We start from the raw sequence: 17,304 nt of genomic DNA on the forward strand, positions 1-17,304 counted from the left end.
CCAGGCCTCAGGAACGACTCAGACCTCAGCCCTCGGGAGCAGGAGAAGGGGTCGGGGGCAGCCCTGAGCAGCATAAGGGGGTGCTCCATGGAGGGAGGGGGTCCCTTCTGCAGGACCGGCCCGAGTGCTCTCGGCTGAACTCACTGGCTTCATGAAGCCCACATGTGATAGGGAAAGGGTGTGGGGCTGAGGCACGGGTGACAATGACTGATCCTGTGGGTTCTGCTGTGGCCTCACTTGCCACACCCTCGCCTGGTGTTAGAGCCCAGGCGCCGGCCCTGTTCTTCTCGCCGCCTCATCCCCTTGGGGTCTGGAAAGCTGCTGGTTCCTGTGTGCTCTTCTTCCCTGCTTTTCCTGCAGCCTGATTTCTTCCCCTTACTGCCTCCTGTGGCAGCTGGCTGATTGGAGCCGTTAGGCCAGAGGGCTGTGCAGATGAAAAGGATGCTTGGGACCCAGGTTACTGGGTCACTTAACATCTCTGAACCTCCAAAGCAAGACGTCTTCATGGTCTTGCTTTGGAGGTTCAGAGATGTTAAGTGACTTCCCCAGGGTCACCCAGCCAAACTCCTAGGCCAGCCCCATCTATACACCCACCTTCTTTCCTCTCCTGGGTCTCCAGTCCGGGGTCTGTCCCTTGCTAGCCCGGTGACCTTGGCAAGTCATGTCACTTTGCTTGTCAGTAAGACGGTCTTGGAGTGTCTGTTTAGCACGGGAAAGTGCTTGGCTCCCAGTAAGCAGACTTCAAACTATCAGTCACCCCAGTGTGACAGGCTCTTCCCAAGGCATTCAAGGTCCTGCACGAGCTGCCTGCATCTGACTCTTCCCTGCCCCTCCTCACCTGCTCCGAATTCACCATCACCCCTTTCTCACCTGGAACCCAGCACTGTCCTCATTTTCCTCTGCCTGTCCCATTCCTCTGCTTTTCCCAAGCTTCAGCTCAAACCTCCCTTCCTCCAGGAAGCCTCCCAGATTGCCACAAGTTATCCTTTTCCAGAACCGCATAGGTCCTGGGGCCGGTTTCACTCAGGGCCTGGCCAGTCTCCTCAAACCTCCACAGTTTCCATTTCCTTATTGCTCCCTCCTGGCTCACATTTCTCCTCCCAGTCCAGGTCAGAGGACGAGGCCTACAATCCCTCACAGGCTGTGCTTTTTACACCCCGACTTTCTCCAGGAGTCTGTAGGTATCCTTTGCACCCTATAAATGCCTCCGCCAGCGAACTCATTATGTTGCTGGTTTATCAGCCCTTCCCGAGCCTTCTTGGAGATTGCATTCCTTATTTTTGCTGGACAAAAATCCCAGTAGAAAAGAAATGTCTCCAGTAAGCAAGCTATTTGCATCTCCACTACCAAAACACTTCTTGGTTCAAAATAAACACTTAAAAAATGTTTGCTGGAAGTTATGTTGAACAAGTGGATACCCCCTGCCAGACGTGGAGGGGATTGCAAACCCGGATGCAGGCCTCCAGGGGCGGGAAGGGAAGTAGAGTGGGGAGGGCGGGTGTGAGGCAGTGGGGAGTGGTGGGGACTCTGGTGAATGGTGAGCTCGTGGCCCTTTTCAAGGGGCCTTAGGCCTCACTTCCCAGAGTGTGGCCAGACCACCTGCTGTTTCCAGAGAAGCTGTAAGTTCAGCTTTTTGTGCACTAGCTTCTGGTTTTCAATGCTGGCAACAAATCCAGAGTTTTGAAAAAGCACAGTCCAAGCACAACACTGGCACGCGCTGGCTCTGGTAGGTAGACTGCACCCGTTTGCAACCTATGGACATTTGTCCCCTTTGGCAGGAAGCAGATGCCTCTGGGTGTCAGGCTTGGTAGAGGCCTTGGCAGGAAACCCAGTTCAGCCAGGGAGACATCACGCCCTGAGTTGCCGAGATGAACGCAGGCAGCTGCCCCACGAGACTGTGTCCCCACCCAGCCTGTTCCAGTTCTCAGCCATAGCTCCGCTATCTGCTGAAGACCACTGCGCGCTGTGTTAGTGTCCCAGGCTGCTGGGACGACCACCACCGACTGGGGGGGCCGACGACAGCAGCAGCTTTTTCTCACGGTTCTGGGGGTCGGTGGTCGGAGATGGGGTGTGGGCAGGCTCTGGCGGACGCTCCTTCCTGCCTCTCGGCTCGCGGTGCTTGCTGGCCGTCGCGGTGTTCCTCGGCGTGTGTTCACACAGCCTCCGTGTCCTTTCATGTTGTCTTTCGTCCGTGTGCCCAACTCAGTCTGTCTCCATGGCCCAACTTCCCCTTTTTAAAAGGACGCCAGCCATCTGGGGCTAGGGCCGCCCTCATGACCTCATTCTACCTCGATGACCCCTGTACCCAATGTGCAAATCTCAGGGCACATGCTGAGGGCCTGGGGGTCAGGACTCCAGCCTGTTTTCTGGGGGCAGGGACACATTTCAACCCATAACACACACCAAGCCCCCTGCAAGCTCCAAAGTAAATTATATTTGACTTTCATACAACATTTCAAGATGTATGTATTTCCCATCCCAGCTCTGGAATCAGCTGCCCTTCTCTTTTTCACTATTTATTTTAAGATAGCTGAATTTCCAGAAGCGTTGCAAACATAGTATAGAGAATGTGTCGTGTACCCTTCACCCAGTGCCCCCGAGGCAGACATCTTACACGTGCGGCATACTTCTCAAAGCCTTGAGAGTGGCCGTGACACAATACCGTTAGCTAAACCAGTTTTCCCAGTTTTCCCACGAATGTGTTTCTTGGTCCAAGATGAGATCCAGGTCCCCACGCTGCACTCTGTCCTCGTGTCCCCTCAGTCTCCAGTCTGTGGCAGTTTGTCAGCCTTCCCTTGGTTTTCCTGACCCGGACACTTTTGAAGAGTGCCAGTCAGGGATTTTGCAGAATGGCCCTTGGTTTGGGTTGTCTGATGTTTCCTCATGAGGAGGCTGGGCTTGTGGACTTGGGGGAGACCTGCAGAGGTGAGGGAGGGGCCCTCCCCATCACACCCCGTCCCCCGTCCTGTCCAGGTCCCTCACACCCACTGACTGGTGGTGTTCGCCTTGCTCCCTCGCTCAGGGTGGTGTCAGCTGTGTGTCTGCTCTGTCCCATAGCTGTCTTTCCTTCCGTCCCTGCTTTAGAGGCAAGTCGCCACGTCCCGCTAGTGTCAAGGGCAGGGGAGCCCACCCAGCTGCACCTCCTGGAGGAGAAATAGGCGAGAATTTGTGGGCGGGAGTTAAACATCTGGGGGAGATGCCTGGGGGAGATGCTGTGAGGCTGTTTTTGCTACGAGCTCTGCCGACTCGTTGCCCGTTCCTACACCGACAGACCTTGCCGGAGCCGTTAGCTCCAATGGCGATTTTCTGTTTCCCTCCTTCCTCCTACGTTGATTAATTCGAATTCTGTAAGGAACACTCATCCCTTCTCCATCTATTTATTTATTCAACCATTTATTTATATCAGTGTGGACTCACGGATATTTGTTTTTTCCTTGGGTTATAATCCAGCGTTATTTATTTTGCCGCTCAAATTGTTCCCGCTTTGGCAGTCGGGAACTCTTTGGGGTTGGGTCCTGTGTCCTTCTGATCTTTTTTCTTTCCAGCACTTTTTCACTTAAGGGTGTTCTGGGCACATTGTATGTATTTCCCACCCCAGCTGTGGAATCAGCCGTTCCGGCAGGAGAAATGGCCCCTTTTATTGGAGAATGGTGCTGGAAAGTAAGACCTCGGTTCTGCTGGGCCCTTGTTGCTTCTTGCCCTTTCCAGCTGTCCATCTTTTTTTAAATCCAAATTCTTTACTGTGTTGAAAGCCTGCCAGCCTGGCTCATTCCCTCTCCTCCCTGCCCTCTGTCCCCAGCCACATGGACCCAGCCACATGGACCTTCTTCTCTGTTCTTCAAGTACTTGGAGCTTGTTCCTACCTCAGGGCCTTCGCAGTGGCAGTGCACTCTGCCTGGAGTGCCCTTCCCTCCAGATCTTTCCCCATGCGCGTCCGTCAGGTGATCCAGAGATCATCTCTCAGAGACTTGTCTGCACCACTGAATCTAAAATAGCTTCCCCCACCCCGTCACTACCTACCACCCCATGTACGTTCCCACGTCCAGGATTATCTTGATTACCTTGCTTATTGTCAGGGTGACCTTCCTAAGTGACACTTCCATGAGGGCCGGGACTTCACCTGTCTTGTGTCCCAAGTGCCTAGAACAGTGCCTGGCACATACATAGTAGGTGCTCAGTATACATTTGTTGACTGACCGAGGAGATGAATGTAGAATGCGATTGCTTCCATTTTTTGGATGAGGAAGTTGAGGCTGAGAGAGACCTTCTGAGATCTGGTCAGAGACTCCGTGTGGTGTGGTTCTGGTCTCAGCCTGTGTGACTGCGGATCCCTGTGCCTGGCCTGCCCAGGACAGCGGTGGCTGCTGTAAGCAGTGCGGCCTTGAGGTGGGGAGGCCCTCACTGAGGCGAGGCCAGAATGACCCTGGGAGCCATGAATGGGTGTGGCTCTTCCTTGTGGGGGCCCGGGAAGCAGACAGGGCTCTGAGCCCCACTGGGTTCATGGGGGTTCCAGTGAGGCATCACGGCCCACATGCTCACTGCGGCCTTTCCCTCCTAATTTAGAAGGAATGTGCAGGCTCGTTAGTGTTTCGGATGTAAGACCAGGAAGTGAAGACCCTGGCTTCCTGCTGGAAGTCAGTGTGGGGCCTGGGGATCAGAGTGGGTGCAGCAGGCAGGCCCCGGGCACGCTCGTGCAGCCCAGGATAGAGGTAGGGGGCTGGGCCTGGCAGCGGGGCCTTCTGAGGCCAGGGTGTCTGTCTGCCCGGGGCGTGCGGGCAGAGAGTGACTCTCCTTGGGGTCCCTTTGTCAGATTGATTTCAGGCCCTTCAGCGCCTGGCAGGTATGTGTTGGGGGATCTTTGCTTGTCCATCAGGGCCTAGGGTGCCCCCCCAACCTTTGTCTTCTTCCTCAGGTTGGGGTCCTGGGTGGCCCATGGGCCTGGTGCCTCCTAGGCTGGACAGGGTGTGGCTCCCTGTCAGCGATTTGTGAGATTTTTTTGTGGGGTAGACACTGCTGAGAATGTGAGGAAGCCGGGGTGCCCCTCCCAGAAAAGCTGATGTTGCTGCACGCCCACATCTGAGTGAGCAAGTTCAGGGGCTCAGCGGCCCCCAAGGCCTGTCTGTGACCCCACAGGCCCAGGGCGCCAGCTGCAGCAATCTGCTCGTGTTGGAGGTTGTGGGGAGGGGACCCAGAGAAAGGGCCTCAGGTGTCTGGATGGCGGGGGGCTGTCTGCCACCCCTTCTGCATCGGGGTCGCCCCTGGGTGTCCTCTCTCCCTCTGTCACCCTTTCTTCAGAGCTCGTCTTTCTCTTTTTCTGCCCATCTCCCCCATCTTTCCCGTTCCCATGTTCCTCTGGGTCTCGTCTCCCTCTGTCCCTCTCTGGATTTGTGTCCTCTCTTTGGATCTCATCTCATTCATCTCTCTGCCTCTCCCCCGTTCTCTGGGTCTTCTCTCTGTCTCTCTTCCTCATCTTGGTCTCCCTGTGTCTCTGCCTCTCTCTCTCTCTCTTTCGGAACATCTTCCCCAGGGAGCACCCACTGCCATCTGAGCCCCAGTGCTGGGTGGGTGTAGCCCCTTGGCCGAGCGCCCTGATGCCCAGAGGGGCCCAGCCTGCTGTGCTGGCTCCCACCAGCCTGTTGCTGTTCTGCCTGTCACCCCCACAGCTGCGGCAGAGGTGCCTGGAGGCCAGGCACAGCGCTTGGTGGGCGCCAGCCTGGGGGCCACCACGCCAGACCCCGAGACCCCACCTGTGTGCAGCTGCAGGTGTGGAGTCTTGGTCTCCCGGCCTATGTTCCTAGTCTGAGGCTGTGGATGTGTCTCTGTGGCCAGTTTTCCACGGCAGGTGTGGCTCACAGGCCGAGGGGAACCTGTGTGTGTGTGGGGGTGATGGCAGTTCCAGGCGAGGGTAGGAGGCCACCGATACCGCGTCCCCCTTCAGAACCCCCTTTCCTGTAGACCATGCTCAGTCTGATTGTGGGTGGGGCGCTTTGGGGTTGTGGGGAGAGGAAGACGTACACTGGCAGTTGCTGGCTGGCTCTGGGGGGTTCCGGGTGTGTCCTGTCTCCCCAAGAACCAGTAATGGGCCACACAGGCCTGGCTCTCAGGAGCAGCTCAGGACAGATGGGAGGCCGGAGCCCCGCAATGCTGACCCGCCCCGCTTGCTGTTTCTCCTTCCCGCGTAGAAACCAGGCGATGCGGAAAAAGTTAATCTTGTACTTCAAGAGGAGGAATCACGCTCGGAAACAATGGGTAAGTCCCCCCGCGGCCCCCGCCCTGGAAGCTCGTCCTCGCCCCTGTGGGCCAGGCTTGAGAGCCCGAGACCCGCCGGGACCCCTGGGCTCTGCAGCTGTCTCCTTCCTGAGTGTCAAGGCTGCGAAGAAAAGCCAAGGACAGCGAGACGGACGGGAAGAGAGAGCAGCTCTTCTAAGAGCTCAGTGAGGCCCGGGGCGCGCCCTTGGCTGCCCAAGGGGGTCCGGGAGTGGGCGGGCCCAGAACTTGGCCGCTGCTTTTCCAGCCTAGACAGGAAGATGGTGGAATGTGGGCCGGGAAAACTGGTTACTTGTCAGAGGACCTGCTGGGCTTTCGTAGGCAGAAGGAGAGGTTTGTTGTAAGAGCTGGAGGACGAGGGGCGCTGGGTGGTGGCGATGCAGGGGCTGCTCAGGAATGAGGCTTTCCCAGCGTCAGCAGCTGCATCAGAACAGTCAGGATGCCCACTCCTGCATCCAACCAGGTGGGCATGTGTTGAGGGGACACATGCAGCTGTGGCTTAGGGTAGCCGTTTACGTCGTGGGGCCAAGTGATGAAGGGGTAGCTACCCGTCAATATTCTCTCAGCTGTGAGGGGGGAAGGAGCAGGTTCAGATGGGCTTAAACAGTAAGAGAACTTGTGTAGCTAAGAAAGTGCACTGGGTGGGGTTCAGGAGCAGTTTGATCAGGCTTTACCTTCATTTCTATGCAGTTTTTTCCAACTCTGTATGTTAGTTCATTGACAGACTGGTTTCTCTGTGGGACCTGAATTCTTATGGCAGATTCATACCATCTCACAAAAGCTCGAACGGGACAACTTGAGGGCCTGGGTCCTTCTGAGCCAGTTTCTGAACCCACCTTGCTCTGGGCCCAGACCTGGGCTGGGTCCTCGGAGAGGACACTTTTGGCCCAGATGCTGAGTGTGTGGCACTCTGGACCCCAGGGGTGGACGCGGTGGTGGGATCTGGAGGTCGGAATGTCAGGCAGAGAGCCAGCAAGTGCAAAGGCAATGAGGCAGGAACCGCACTGGGGTGACATAGGCCTGGGGTGACACAGGCCGGAAGGTAGCAGGCAGATGCATGAATGGGGTGCGGGGGAGAAGCTGTGACTGACGGGGGCACCTTGGGAGCCAGATCACCTAGAAATGTTTACCCACAACTAGGATGGAGCGTTTAGATTTTATTATAAACACAGTGGGACACTTAGTTTACTTTTAATAAATGTATTCTTGATAAAGAACGCAAAGTCTTCATTATAAGAGTTGTCAGTCATACAGGCAGTTTACCAGAATACTATGAACACCGATGTACCCTGTTGTCCTGCCTGGGGGTGGGGGTGGGGGTCTGATTTACATTTTAAAAGGATCCCTGTGGCTGACTAGGTAGAGTTGGGGTGGATATAAGTTCTTAAGAAGCGACCCTGGGTGGGGGTGTCCCTTAAGCGGGTGGAGGGGACATCAGCTCCTTTAAAGACAGAGAAACTGGAGACTGCTAGGAAATACCAGGTGGCCCTTGTGAAAACGAATTCAGAAACCACAGAATTCACAGAAGCTGTTGCAGGAGTGTGTATGGAATGGTCTGGTTCCTGTTCTTATATGATGGGCCCCAAACCCCTGACTGTATGTGGTTTCAGCAAGGCCTGGGAGGGGGCTTGGCCAGGATGGTCCCCAGGCCTCAGCTGCATGGCCCACCCAGCGTCCAGGACTCCTGCAGCCTGAGCTGTGGGCAGGACGGGCTGGGAGAGGGCTCTCCTCATCACCCTCATCCATCACCAGATGTGTGGAGAGGAGGCTGGAGCCCCCATTCTCAGGATAGCCAGTGGGGGAGCGGTCCCGTCCTGCTGAGCCCTGCGAAAGGCCTTTGTGGGAGGCCGCAGGTTCCGTGCAGGTCTGGGGGACGCTGGGCTCCAGCCACCCTCGCTTGGCCTGAGGCCACCTTCCCTATTTCTCATTGCTTCCCAGACACAGAGCTGTGTTACACTCCACCTGGCAGGGCAGGAGGGGGTTCAGATCCTGGCCTTGCTGGGTGACCGGGGCAAATCATTTAACTTCTGGCCTCAGTTTCCTCTCCTGTTCACTGGGGATAATATAAACACCCACCTCATCGAGCCGTTGAGTGACAGGCTGCATACAAAACTGGCAGCTGCAAGTTGACCCTAAAATTCATACGGGATTGCAAGGGACCCGGTAGCCAAAACAATCCTGAAAGAAACAACCACCAAGTTCGAAGACTTCCTTCCCGATTTCAGACATATCACAAAGCTACAGTTACCCCAGCAGCGTGGTTGTGGCGTAAGAACAGACGTGGAGATGAGTGGACTAGAACAGAGCTCAGAAACACGCCCGCACATCTGCGGCCAGTTGGGTTTTGACAACAGGACAAGTCCATTCAGTGAGAAAGAATGGTCTCTTCAACGGATGGTAGTGGGGCAACTCGGCCTCCACACACCAAAGAGTGGAGCGGGACCCCCACCTCACAGAATTAACTCACAGTGAATCAGAGACCTACATGCAAGAGCTAAAACCGTAAAATTCCTAGGAAAAAAACCCCATGAGGGTGACTCTTCATGACCTTGGATTTGGCAGTGGATTCTTGGGTGTGACACCAGAAGCATGAATAACGAAGGAAAAGGTGCCCTGGACTTCACCAGAATAACTGTCCCCAGTCCCTAACTGTGATCTGGGCAAGGGGCCCTGAGTGCGGGGCCCCCAGCGCCACCTGTGCAGGGGACGGTCACTGCCTGTGTGGGTTTGGGTGAGTTCAGTCCGTGGAAGGACTCAGCTCTGAGCCTGGCCATGTGACCCAGTAGCACTCAGCCAGTGTCATGGTGGTGATGGTGGTGATGATGATGGAGAAGAATTCTGGCAGAGGGTGCGCGAGAGGCTCAGAGGGTGACTTGTCTTCTTCATACACACAGCTGTGGTTGCGGGGGCCGGCAGCCCTGCTCCTGTGTGTGTGTGCGTGTGTGTGTGTGTGATCTGCTTCCTCCCCTGGCCAGCAGATTTCCCCCCTTGTGGAGCAGTCACTGCTGCCCCAGGGAAGGGCTGTAGCCAGCCACCTGCAGTGCATGGTCCCAGGGCACCCCGTGGATTGACAGCACATCAGCGCAGTGGACACAGGCAATGGCAGATGGCACTGTGGTCAGATGTGGAGGGGGACTTCTTTGTCCGGGACTGTCCTGAGGAGCTGCTCGGGTCTTTGCACCCAGTGCTGGGGGTTGCACAGCATGGCTGAATGTCCCCTCAGAGTCATTCCTGCCACGTCCCTTTGCTCCACCACTCTCCATGAGGGTCCCAGACAGGCTGGCTCATCTTGTCACCAGCCCACCAGCCCTTCTCTGTGGGTTGCTTGTCTTCACCAGTAGCTGCATTATTTTCTTCTGCTCGTTTTTGGTTCACATTTTCTCACCTTTCCTTGTCTGACACTTCTCACTCTCACCCATCAGACTGAGGCCACTCTGGGGTGTTAAGAGGGTAGGGGGGGGTCCTCATTCTGACAGCCTGGGCTGGCGTCCCTCACGCCGATCCCTGTCCCTGGTGGGCAGCTTCCTTGGCACACTGCCACAAGCATGTGGCCATTGTCTGTCACTGGAACTGTGTCTTGATCTCCAAGGGGTCTTTGAGCAGCCCACATACACGTGGGGCCCCTGGGAGCTGGGATCAAGCTTTCTTCCCCGATCAAAGCTTGCCTGACCACCCCTTGGGGACCGTCAAGCTGCTAACTTTGCTGAGGACCAAGGTCAGAGGCTGAAGCACAGGATGGGGCGGGGTGTCGGCTCGAGGACCAGGAGGGGTTTTGTGACTGCTGAATTGTCAAGAAGGCATCCAAGCGAGACTCCTAGACCATGCCATCTGTCCACCGCAGCTGTTAGAGATGGGGGACGGTGTCTCATGGGCGACCGGACGCCCCCCACCTGCCCGACGTCCAGGTCACCTTGGAGACTCGCTAGCAAGGCAGCTACGTTCTGGGCCAGGGGGGGTTCTTCTCTTCAAGGACGGGGAGTAGGTGGCACTGTGGTTTGACATACAGAGGGACTTCCTTGTCTTGGATGGATGGCAGCTGGGTCTTCACACCCAACCCCCGGGCCTGGGGAGCACAGTTGAACCTGAGGCCGGGGATGAGGAGCTGTTCAGAAAGCGGATACCTCCCGGGGGGCCACTTGGGCCCACCTGACACCCCGAGCCGCTCGGTCCAACACAGCTCCCTGCGATGACAGACATGGCCTCTGTGCGCTGTTCACTGGGCAGTGGCCTTAGTCACGTGTGGTTATTGAGTACTAGAAATGTGGCGGGGGGACCAGGGATCTTAATTTTGTGTGATTTGAACTTAACTGCCGCTTGTAGCTGGTGGCTTCCATATCCAACGAGGCCTTTCTCAGGGGAGGCCAGGCGGGGCGGCCGTTCCCGGGGGAGGGAGGTGGCCAGGCCCAGCGGGGTCCCTGTGGGTTTTCTGCCCAGGCCTCACATGGTTGTGCGTGTCTGCTGTCCGTGACCATGCGTGCAGAGCGGGCAGGGAGCCAGGGGGCTGCGTGTCCAGATTCAGGAGGGTGCCCCCCTTGAGCAGTGTCCCCCCGCCCCCCCAGGAACAGAAGTTCTGCCAGCGCTATGATCAGCTCATGGAGGCCTGGGAGAAGAAGGTGGAACGCATTGAGAACAACCCTCGGCGGCGGGCGAAGGAGAGCAAGGTGCGCGAGTACTACGAGAAGCAGTTTCCTGAGATCCGCAAGCAGCGGGAGCTGCAGGAGCGCATGCAGAGGTGAGCCAGGGCCGGCCCCCTCCCTCCTCCCTGCCCCCTCCCTCCTCCCTGCCCCCTCCCTCCCTCTCCCCTCCCTCCCTCCCTCCCGCCTCCCCCCTCCCTCCTCCCTGCCCCCTCCCTCCTCCCTGCCCCCTCCCTCCCTCCTCCCCCTCCCTCCTCCTCCCTCCCTCCTTCCCTCCCTCCTCCTCCCTCCCTCCTTCCCTCCCTCCTCCCTCCCTCCTCCAGACCAGCAGAGGAACCCGGCAAGTGTGAAATGGGAAGTACAGCATCATTTCAAACTGGTGGCCTAGGGGCCATGTCAGGCCCTTGGATGTGTCACACAGAGCCTGCTTGGCCTTAACACTTACTTGAAATGAAGTACATTTCAGTGAGCAAGCTCTCCTTCCACTGCCCTGGGCTGGTACCTACTTCGTTCACTTATGTGGCCCGCACGGCCCCTGAAGGCAGCTGACTTGAGATCCCTGGTGTGGATGTAAGGGGAGAAGACCTCCTGGCTCCCATCAGGGTGCTGGTCTCACATGGCAGCAGTGAGAACTGAGTGAGATTGAGCGTAGGCGTACCCAGCGCACAGTAGGTGCTCGGTGATGTGTGGCTGGAGTTTTTGTCCTGTTTTCTTTGGTTAGCAGATAAGGTGCCAGGTCACGAGCAGTGATCATATAGACTTCACTCTGTCCTGCACACTCAGTGTCTCACAGAATGCCTCCTCCCGGCCCTGGGAGCTGGTGCCACTTTATGTCTACGTTACAGGGGAGGAAACCGAGGCACAGGTCCACAGAGGCAGAGCTGGGACTTGAATGTGGATCTGTGTAGCTGGGCTTTTTTGGGGCATGTTAGGAGAGAAGCAGCAGCTGAGCCCCCTGCTGTCTCTGGGTTCTGGCATTCCTGGGTGGGGTTCGGGGGCTCTGTGCCTCCCCCCCGACCCCTTGGCTTGGGGCTGTCCCTGTGGGTGTGGGAGCCCTGGCCCCTCCCTGCGGCACTGGCCGTGCATCCCTGACTGCTGAGAGGCCGGTCTGACTGTGTCCCTTTGCTTTGCAGCAGGGTGGGCCAGCGGGGCAGTGGGCTCTCCATGTCAGCTGCCCGCAGCGAGCACGAGGTGTCCGAGATCATCGATGGCCTCTCGGAACAGGAGGTGAGTCTGTGGCCCCAACACTCGCTCACCGGGCTGGTTGAAAGCATGGGCTTGTGGCTGAAGTGTGGGCAGAACCAGCGTGGGGTGTGGGGGCCCTGAGGGAGTGGCCGTCACCTGTCCCCAGCCCTGAAGGACGAGCAGACGGGGTATTCTGGGTCTGTCCAGGGGGGCTGCCGGGCAGGACCTGGGTCCATGATGACGCCACAGTGGAGAAGAAGCTGGGGATCAGTATCCCGGCCTTTCCCTTCTCCTGCCCCCCACCTTTTTTTAGTGCCTCTCATCGGCTGAGCCTAACTGCAAAGTAGAGAACGAGGGCTCGAGAGCTGTGGTTTCTAGGTCCGCCTCCTGGTGCCCGGAACCTGGGCCGAGGGACAGTTCCCAACACACCCGCTGTCCACCAGGCAGGGGCCTCCTATCAGGACTCCCAGCCCTGCCAGCTCAGGCGTCGCCTCTGTTTTCCCATGTGCGTCCCTGGGGTCACCTGGGCACCTGGAGTTCAGCCTGGGTGACGCTGACTGGTTGCTGGAGCCCAGAGGTGTCCAGGAAGCAGAGAAAGAGGAGGTGTTTACTCCTGGGGAAGGGCTGGTGTTGGCCTGTCCCCTCCTGGTCAAGCATCTAATGTGCCAGACCCCCACCCCACACCCCCATTTTCCCAGCACCACCGGAGACATGAGGGAGCCTTCCGGGGGCACATTTCCTCCCCTTGGGACGCTGGTCCAGATGGGACATACTAGAGTTCTAGCTCAGTGCAGTAGCCTCTAGCCACATGTGGCTATTCAAATTGAAATTTACTAAAATGAAATGGAAACGCCGTGCCTCAGTGGCATCAGCCACGTCTCGGGTGCCCAGTGGCTGCACGTGGTCAGTGGCTCCCACGCTGGGCATGGCAGGTAGAATGTCCTGGTGGACAGCGCTGCTCTGGCTGCTGATTCTCCAGTGGGACAGATGGGAGTCCTGGGGACAGGTGTCCGGCTGATTCAGTGTCCCCAGGTCCTGGCCACATGAGAATGTAGCCACCGGCGTCCTCAGGTGTGGTGAGAACAGCGTCCTGGGCATGGGTGGCAGGGGAACTCAGGGCTGAAACTTCACCCCAGCAACCCAGGCCGACGTGAGGCCCCCTGGGAGGGTGGGAAGGAGGGAACTAGCCAGAGGGCACATGTTACCCATCCTTCTCTGGGGAGCTGCCAGCAGTCAGGCACAGGCCCCGTGGGGAGAGGCAGGAAGGCAGCCGAGGGGCAGAGCCCCTGACTGGCCTCGTGGTGTGCTGTCACTCATCTCTCGGGCAGCTGGGGATTGAGGGCATTGGAGGGCTGCTGCCATGTTGGGGTGGCTCAGGCCTCCATGGGGGCCCTTCTCCCAGCCAAGTCAGGCTGTACCCTCACCCCTTCGCTCCCTGTTCCTGTTGGGGGTCCCGGGCACTGAATGGAGAGGTTGGATGTGGGAAGCTGGGAGGGAGCCTTTGAACTAGCTGACCTTGGCCTGGCTGGGCCCTCTGCTGCCTCTGGAAATGGGTAATTAATGGCCGGTAGGTAAAGGGCTGCTCTGGAGATTTGGGGAGATGAGCCCAGCTGAGTGGCGGCTCAGAGCCTCCAGCCGCCATCCCCAGGCATTAGGAGCGAGCCCGCCCGACGCGGGCCGGTCCCAGGTGGGCACGCATGGAGGAGCAGGGTGCCAGGGCGTTGGGTGGGCGGCTGGGGAGGAAATGGCTGTGCAGTGTCATGGGGCTCCCCCAGAGCCAGGCGGCCCCCCGCCCCGCCCCTGGCTGAGTCCCGACAGCCAGGCCTGTCTCCTGAGCGCGTTTGGCCCAGCTGCACTGAACACCTTCCCTGCGGTGTTTTATGGCGCTTGCATTTCCAAAGGGAAGATTCATTGCTCCCCTCTCACCGCAGATGGGTGACTGCTGCTCTCTGTGCCTGATTTACAGCTCTGCCCACCATAAACCTGTCTGGGGCTGCCTTTAAATTCTGCCTGCCTCCAGCTTGGGCTATTATTATTTTTTCACTCATCATCCTCTTTCTCTCTGGTTTCACATTGTCCTACTCCTGCTCAGAACATTCGTTCCCTCCACATGTCACCTGGGTCCCCATCGCCGGCAGGAACACCTCCCTTCCCCCATTGTGTCCCTGCCCCCCTCTCTCTGTCTTGTGTGCACTCTGACCCCGTGCATCCCCATTTCTCTCCAGAACCTGGAGAAGCAGATGCGCCAGCTGGCTGTGATCCCACCGATGCTATACGACGCCGACCAGCAGCGTATCAAGTTCATCAACATGAACGGGCTCATGGATGACCCCATGAAGGTGTACAAAGACCGGCAGGTCATGAACATGTGGAGCGAGCAGGAGAAGGAGACCTTCCGGGAGAAGTGAGTCCCCTGTTGCTGGGGGGGCCTGGCCCGGCCACCACGAACCTCTCTGCCCTCCTCTGTCCTGAGCCCTGACAAAGGACCGCAAACTGGGTGGCTTACAACAACAGGAATGTATCATCTCAGTCCTGGAGGCCAGAGGTTCAAGGTCAAGGTGTCAGCAGGGTTGGTTCCTGCCAGAAGTACTAAGGGAGAATCCGTTCTGTACCTCTCTCCTGGCTTCCTTTGGTTTCCGGCAGTCTTTGTCATTCCTTGGTTTGTACCTGGATCGCTTCATCTCCGCCTCTGTCTTCACATGTTTTATTTGCCCTGTGTCTTCTGTCTCTTCTTCCCTTCTTAGAAAGACACCAGTCACATTGGATTCAGGGCCACCCTACTCTCCCTACTCCTGTACGACCTCATCTTAACTCATTACATCTGCAGAGAATGCATTTCCAAACCAAGTTTCATTCTGAGGTTCTGGGTGGACATGCGTTTTGGGGGACGCTATTCAAGGACAAAGTGTAAAGGCATCCCGACGTGAGATTCTGCAGTATATATCGGAGGCAGGATCTTTGAGGCTGGGCTGCAGCCTTGGGCAGGGATGTGGCTGGCCGGTGGTTTTCGTTTTACTTTGAAAGTGGCGATTTACTGAACACTCCATCCCAGACACTGTGCAAATGTTTTGTGGGTTTTTGTGCATTTTTCCCTCTTAACTCTCAAAACATCATTGCCAGGTGAGGAAACAGAGGCTCAGAGAGGTTAAGACATTTAACAGAGGCCACACAGCTTGCAACAGAGGCCACACAGCTTGCAAATGGTAGAGGCAGGATTCACACTCCCCCAGCTTAGGGGCAAGGGCTCAGCTGGAATGAGAGGCTTGTGGGGGAGGGAGGATGGAGCCAGGGAGCAGAGGGCTTTGGGAAACAGAGGCAGGAGCTGGATGCTAAGAAGTGAACCTTGGGGCCTCTAAAATGTAAGAGCAGAATGACTGAGTGTTTTGCAGGTAGGTGAGTGTGGAGCTGCCGGATAGAGAAAACCCTCTTCCCCGCTTACCAAACTGAAACTTTGTGTCCCAGGGACCACACCCTGGGCACAGAGTGCTTTCTTTGGGACCCCTGTGAGGCAGGAGGGTGGGAAACTGAGGCATGGACAGAAACCTCGCTCTTCCAGGAAGTGTATGGGAAACAGACTGCCTGCTTAGCTGTTGGCCTCCACATTGGGTTCCAATCCTGGAGAAGGTGGACAGTCTTCAGAAGAAACGAGGCTGGGCCTGGGAACAGCTCTGCCTTTCCAGGGTCGGGGGATGGGCGATCCTGGGTCAGGGCCAGGCCGGGGCCTGTCAGCAGTGCACATACCAGGACTGGGAAATACAGGAGGAGCAATCGAAGAGCATCTCGGGTGGAAAACGATACCCTTTAGAATAGCTCTTGACTATGGAAATTTTAAAACTTACTTAGAAATAGAGGGGTGGTGTACCGAGCCCTCAAGTATCCGTAACACAGGTTTCAGCAGTTCCCCACAGGAAGTAGCACTTTGGGGAGCAGTTCCTGTGGTATGTTTGGCGTTTCAGCTCAAACAGAAAAGCCCAGTTCCTTGCTGGCTCCTGCTAGCTAGATTCTGACAGTCACAGACAGGATGGTTCCACCATTGAATCAAGTGCTACGTAGAAGGTGTTACACAATTTTAAGCCAGTGAAGTGACTGGAACAGTCAAGGATGCTAAGAATTACTGTTGCCTTAGGTATTTAAATCCCCCCTGGTATGTGATGTTTTTACTGATTTATGTTGTCTTAGGGGAAAAAAGTGTTTCGGGGTGCTTTCTGTGTTTCAGCCTTTCTGGAGATTTCATGTTGCTGTTCAGACCTAGTGAGTTCATGCTCTGTTAATTCAGTAGCACGAGACGGGGAACCCAGGCTGGGCAATGTCTGCAGAGACGTATTCGTGCTTTTCAAGGAATATGGTCCTGGTTGAGGTCTCATTTTCAGTGGAATTGATAGCGCTCAGGACCTTTGAAAGTCACATGCCTGTGGGAGAGAGCTCCCCACTTACTGGCTTCGAGACCTCAAGCAAGCCACTTCCCCACTCTGAGCCTCAGCTTCTACATCTGTAAACAGGGTCAACAGCACCTCCCTGTTTAGCTGCTGTGAGGTGCCCAGTCATACTGTGTTTCCCGGAGAATAAGACCTAGCTGGACAATCAGCTCTAATGTGTCTTTTGGAGCAAAAATTAATATAAGACCCGGTCTTATTTTACTATAACTTATTTATTTTACTTATTTATTATAATGTAATATAATATAATATAATATATATAATATAATAATATGTAATAATACGATATAATGTAATGTAATAATACCGGGTCTTATTTTACTATAGTGTAAGATTGGGTCTTATATAATATAAGACCAGGTCTTATATTAATTGTTGCTCCAAAAGATGCGTTAGAGCTGATTGTCCGGGTAGGACTTATTTTTGGGGAAACACGGTAGTAACTTTAAATTCTCGGTGATCATTGGCAGAGGATACAAATACAGGTGGAGGGAGGTGGAACAAGTGACCTAGGAGATTCCCGAGTTTGATTCCTGGTCTCCTGGGGGCCCATCTCTGCTTGGGGAAACCCCGAGGAAGGGATTTGGGGGAAGGAAATGTCCCTGGGGCAGAGAGAGGGAGGGGAAGGGAAGCCTGTCTGTCTGAAAACGAAAAGCATTAGGCTGGCTCCAGCTTCGCAAGCTGCCTGAGGCGGGATCCCAGGCGGGGAAGCCTGCCGACTCTCAGCTTCCTTCGGGAAGAGAGAAGAGGCTGTTCCGGACTCTCCGGTGTCTGGTTGGGGA

The 17,304-nt window shown here is 56.3% G+C and overlaps 1 protein-coding gene across 25 annotated transcripts in view; it reads left to right on the forward strand.

The window, feature by feature from the left end:
• NCOR2 (nuclear receptor corepressor 2) overlaps window positions 1-17,304 on the forward strand; it is a 185,108-nt gene that overhangs the window by 84,722 nt on the left and 83,082 nt on the right. For all 25 annotated transcript variants that reach the window (XM_033098522.1, XM_033098519.1, XM_033098538.1 and 22 more), the window contains 4 exons: window positions 6,183-6,249; window positions 10,827-10,999; window positions 12,035-12,128; window positions 14,312-14,490. In XM_033098522.1, the coding sequence (XP_032954413.1) occupies window positions 6,183-6,249; window positions 10,827-10,999; window positions 12,035-12,128; window positions 14,312-14,490 (513 nt within the window). The remainder of the gene's footprint in view (window positions 1-6,182; window positions 6,250-10,826; window positions 11,000-12,034; window positions 12,129-14,311; window positions 14,491-17,304) is intronic.

Source organism: Rhinolophus ferrumequinum, chromosome 25, assembly GCF_004115265.2.
Source record: "Rhinolophus ferrumequinum isolate MPI-CBG mRhiFer1 chromosome 25, mRhiFer1_v1.p, whole genome shotgun sequence".
NCBI lineage: Eukaryota > Metazoa > Chordata > Mammalia > Chiroptera > Rhinolophidae > Rhinolophus > Rhinolophus ferrumequinum.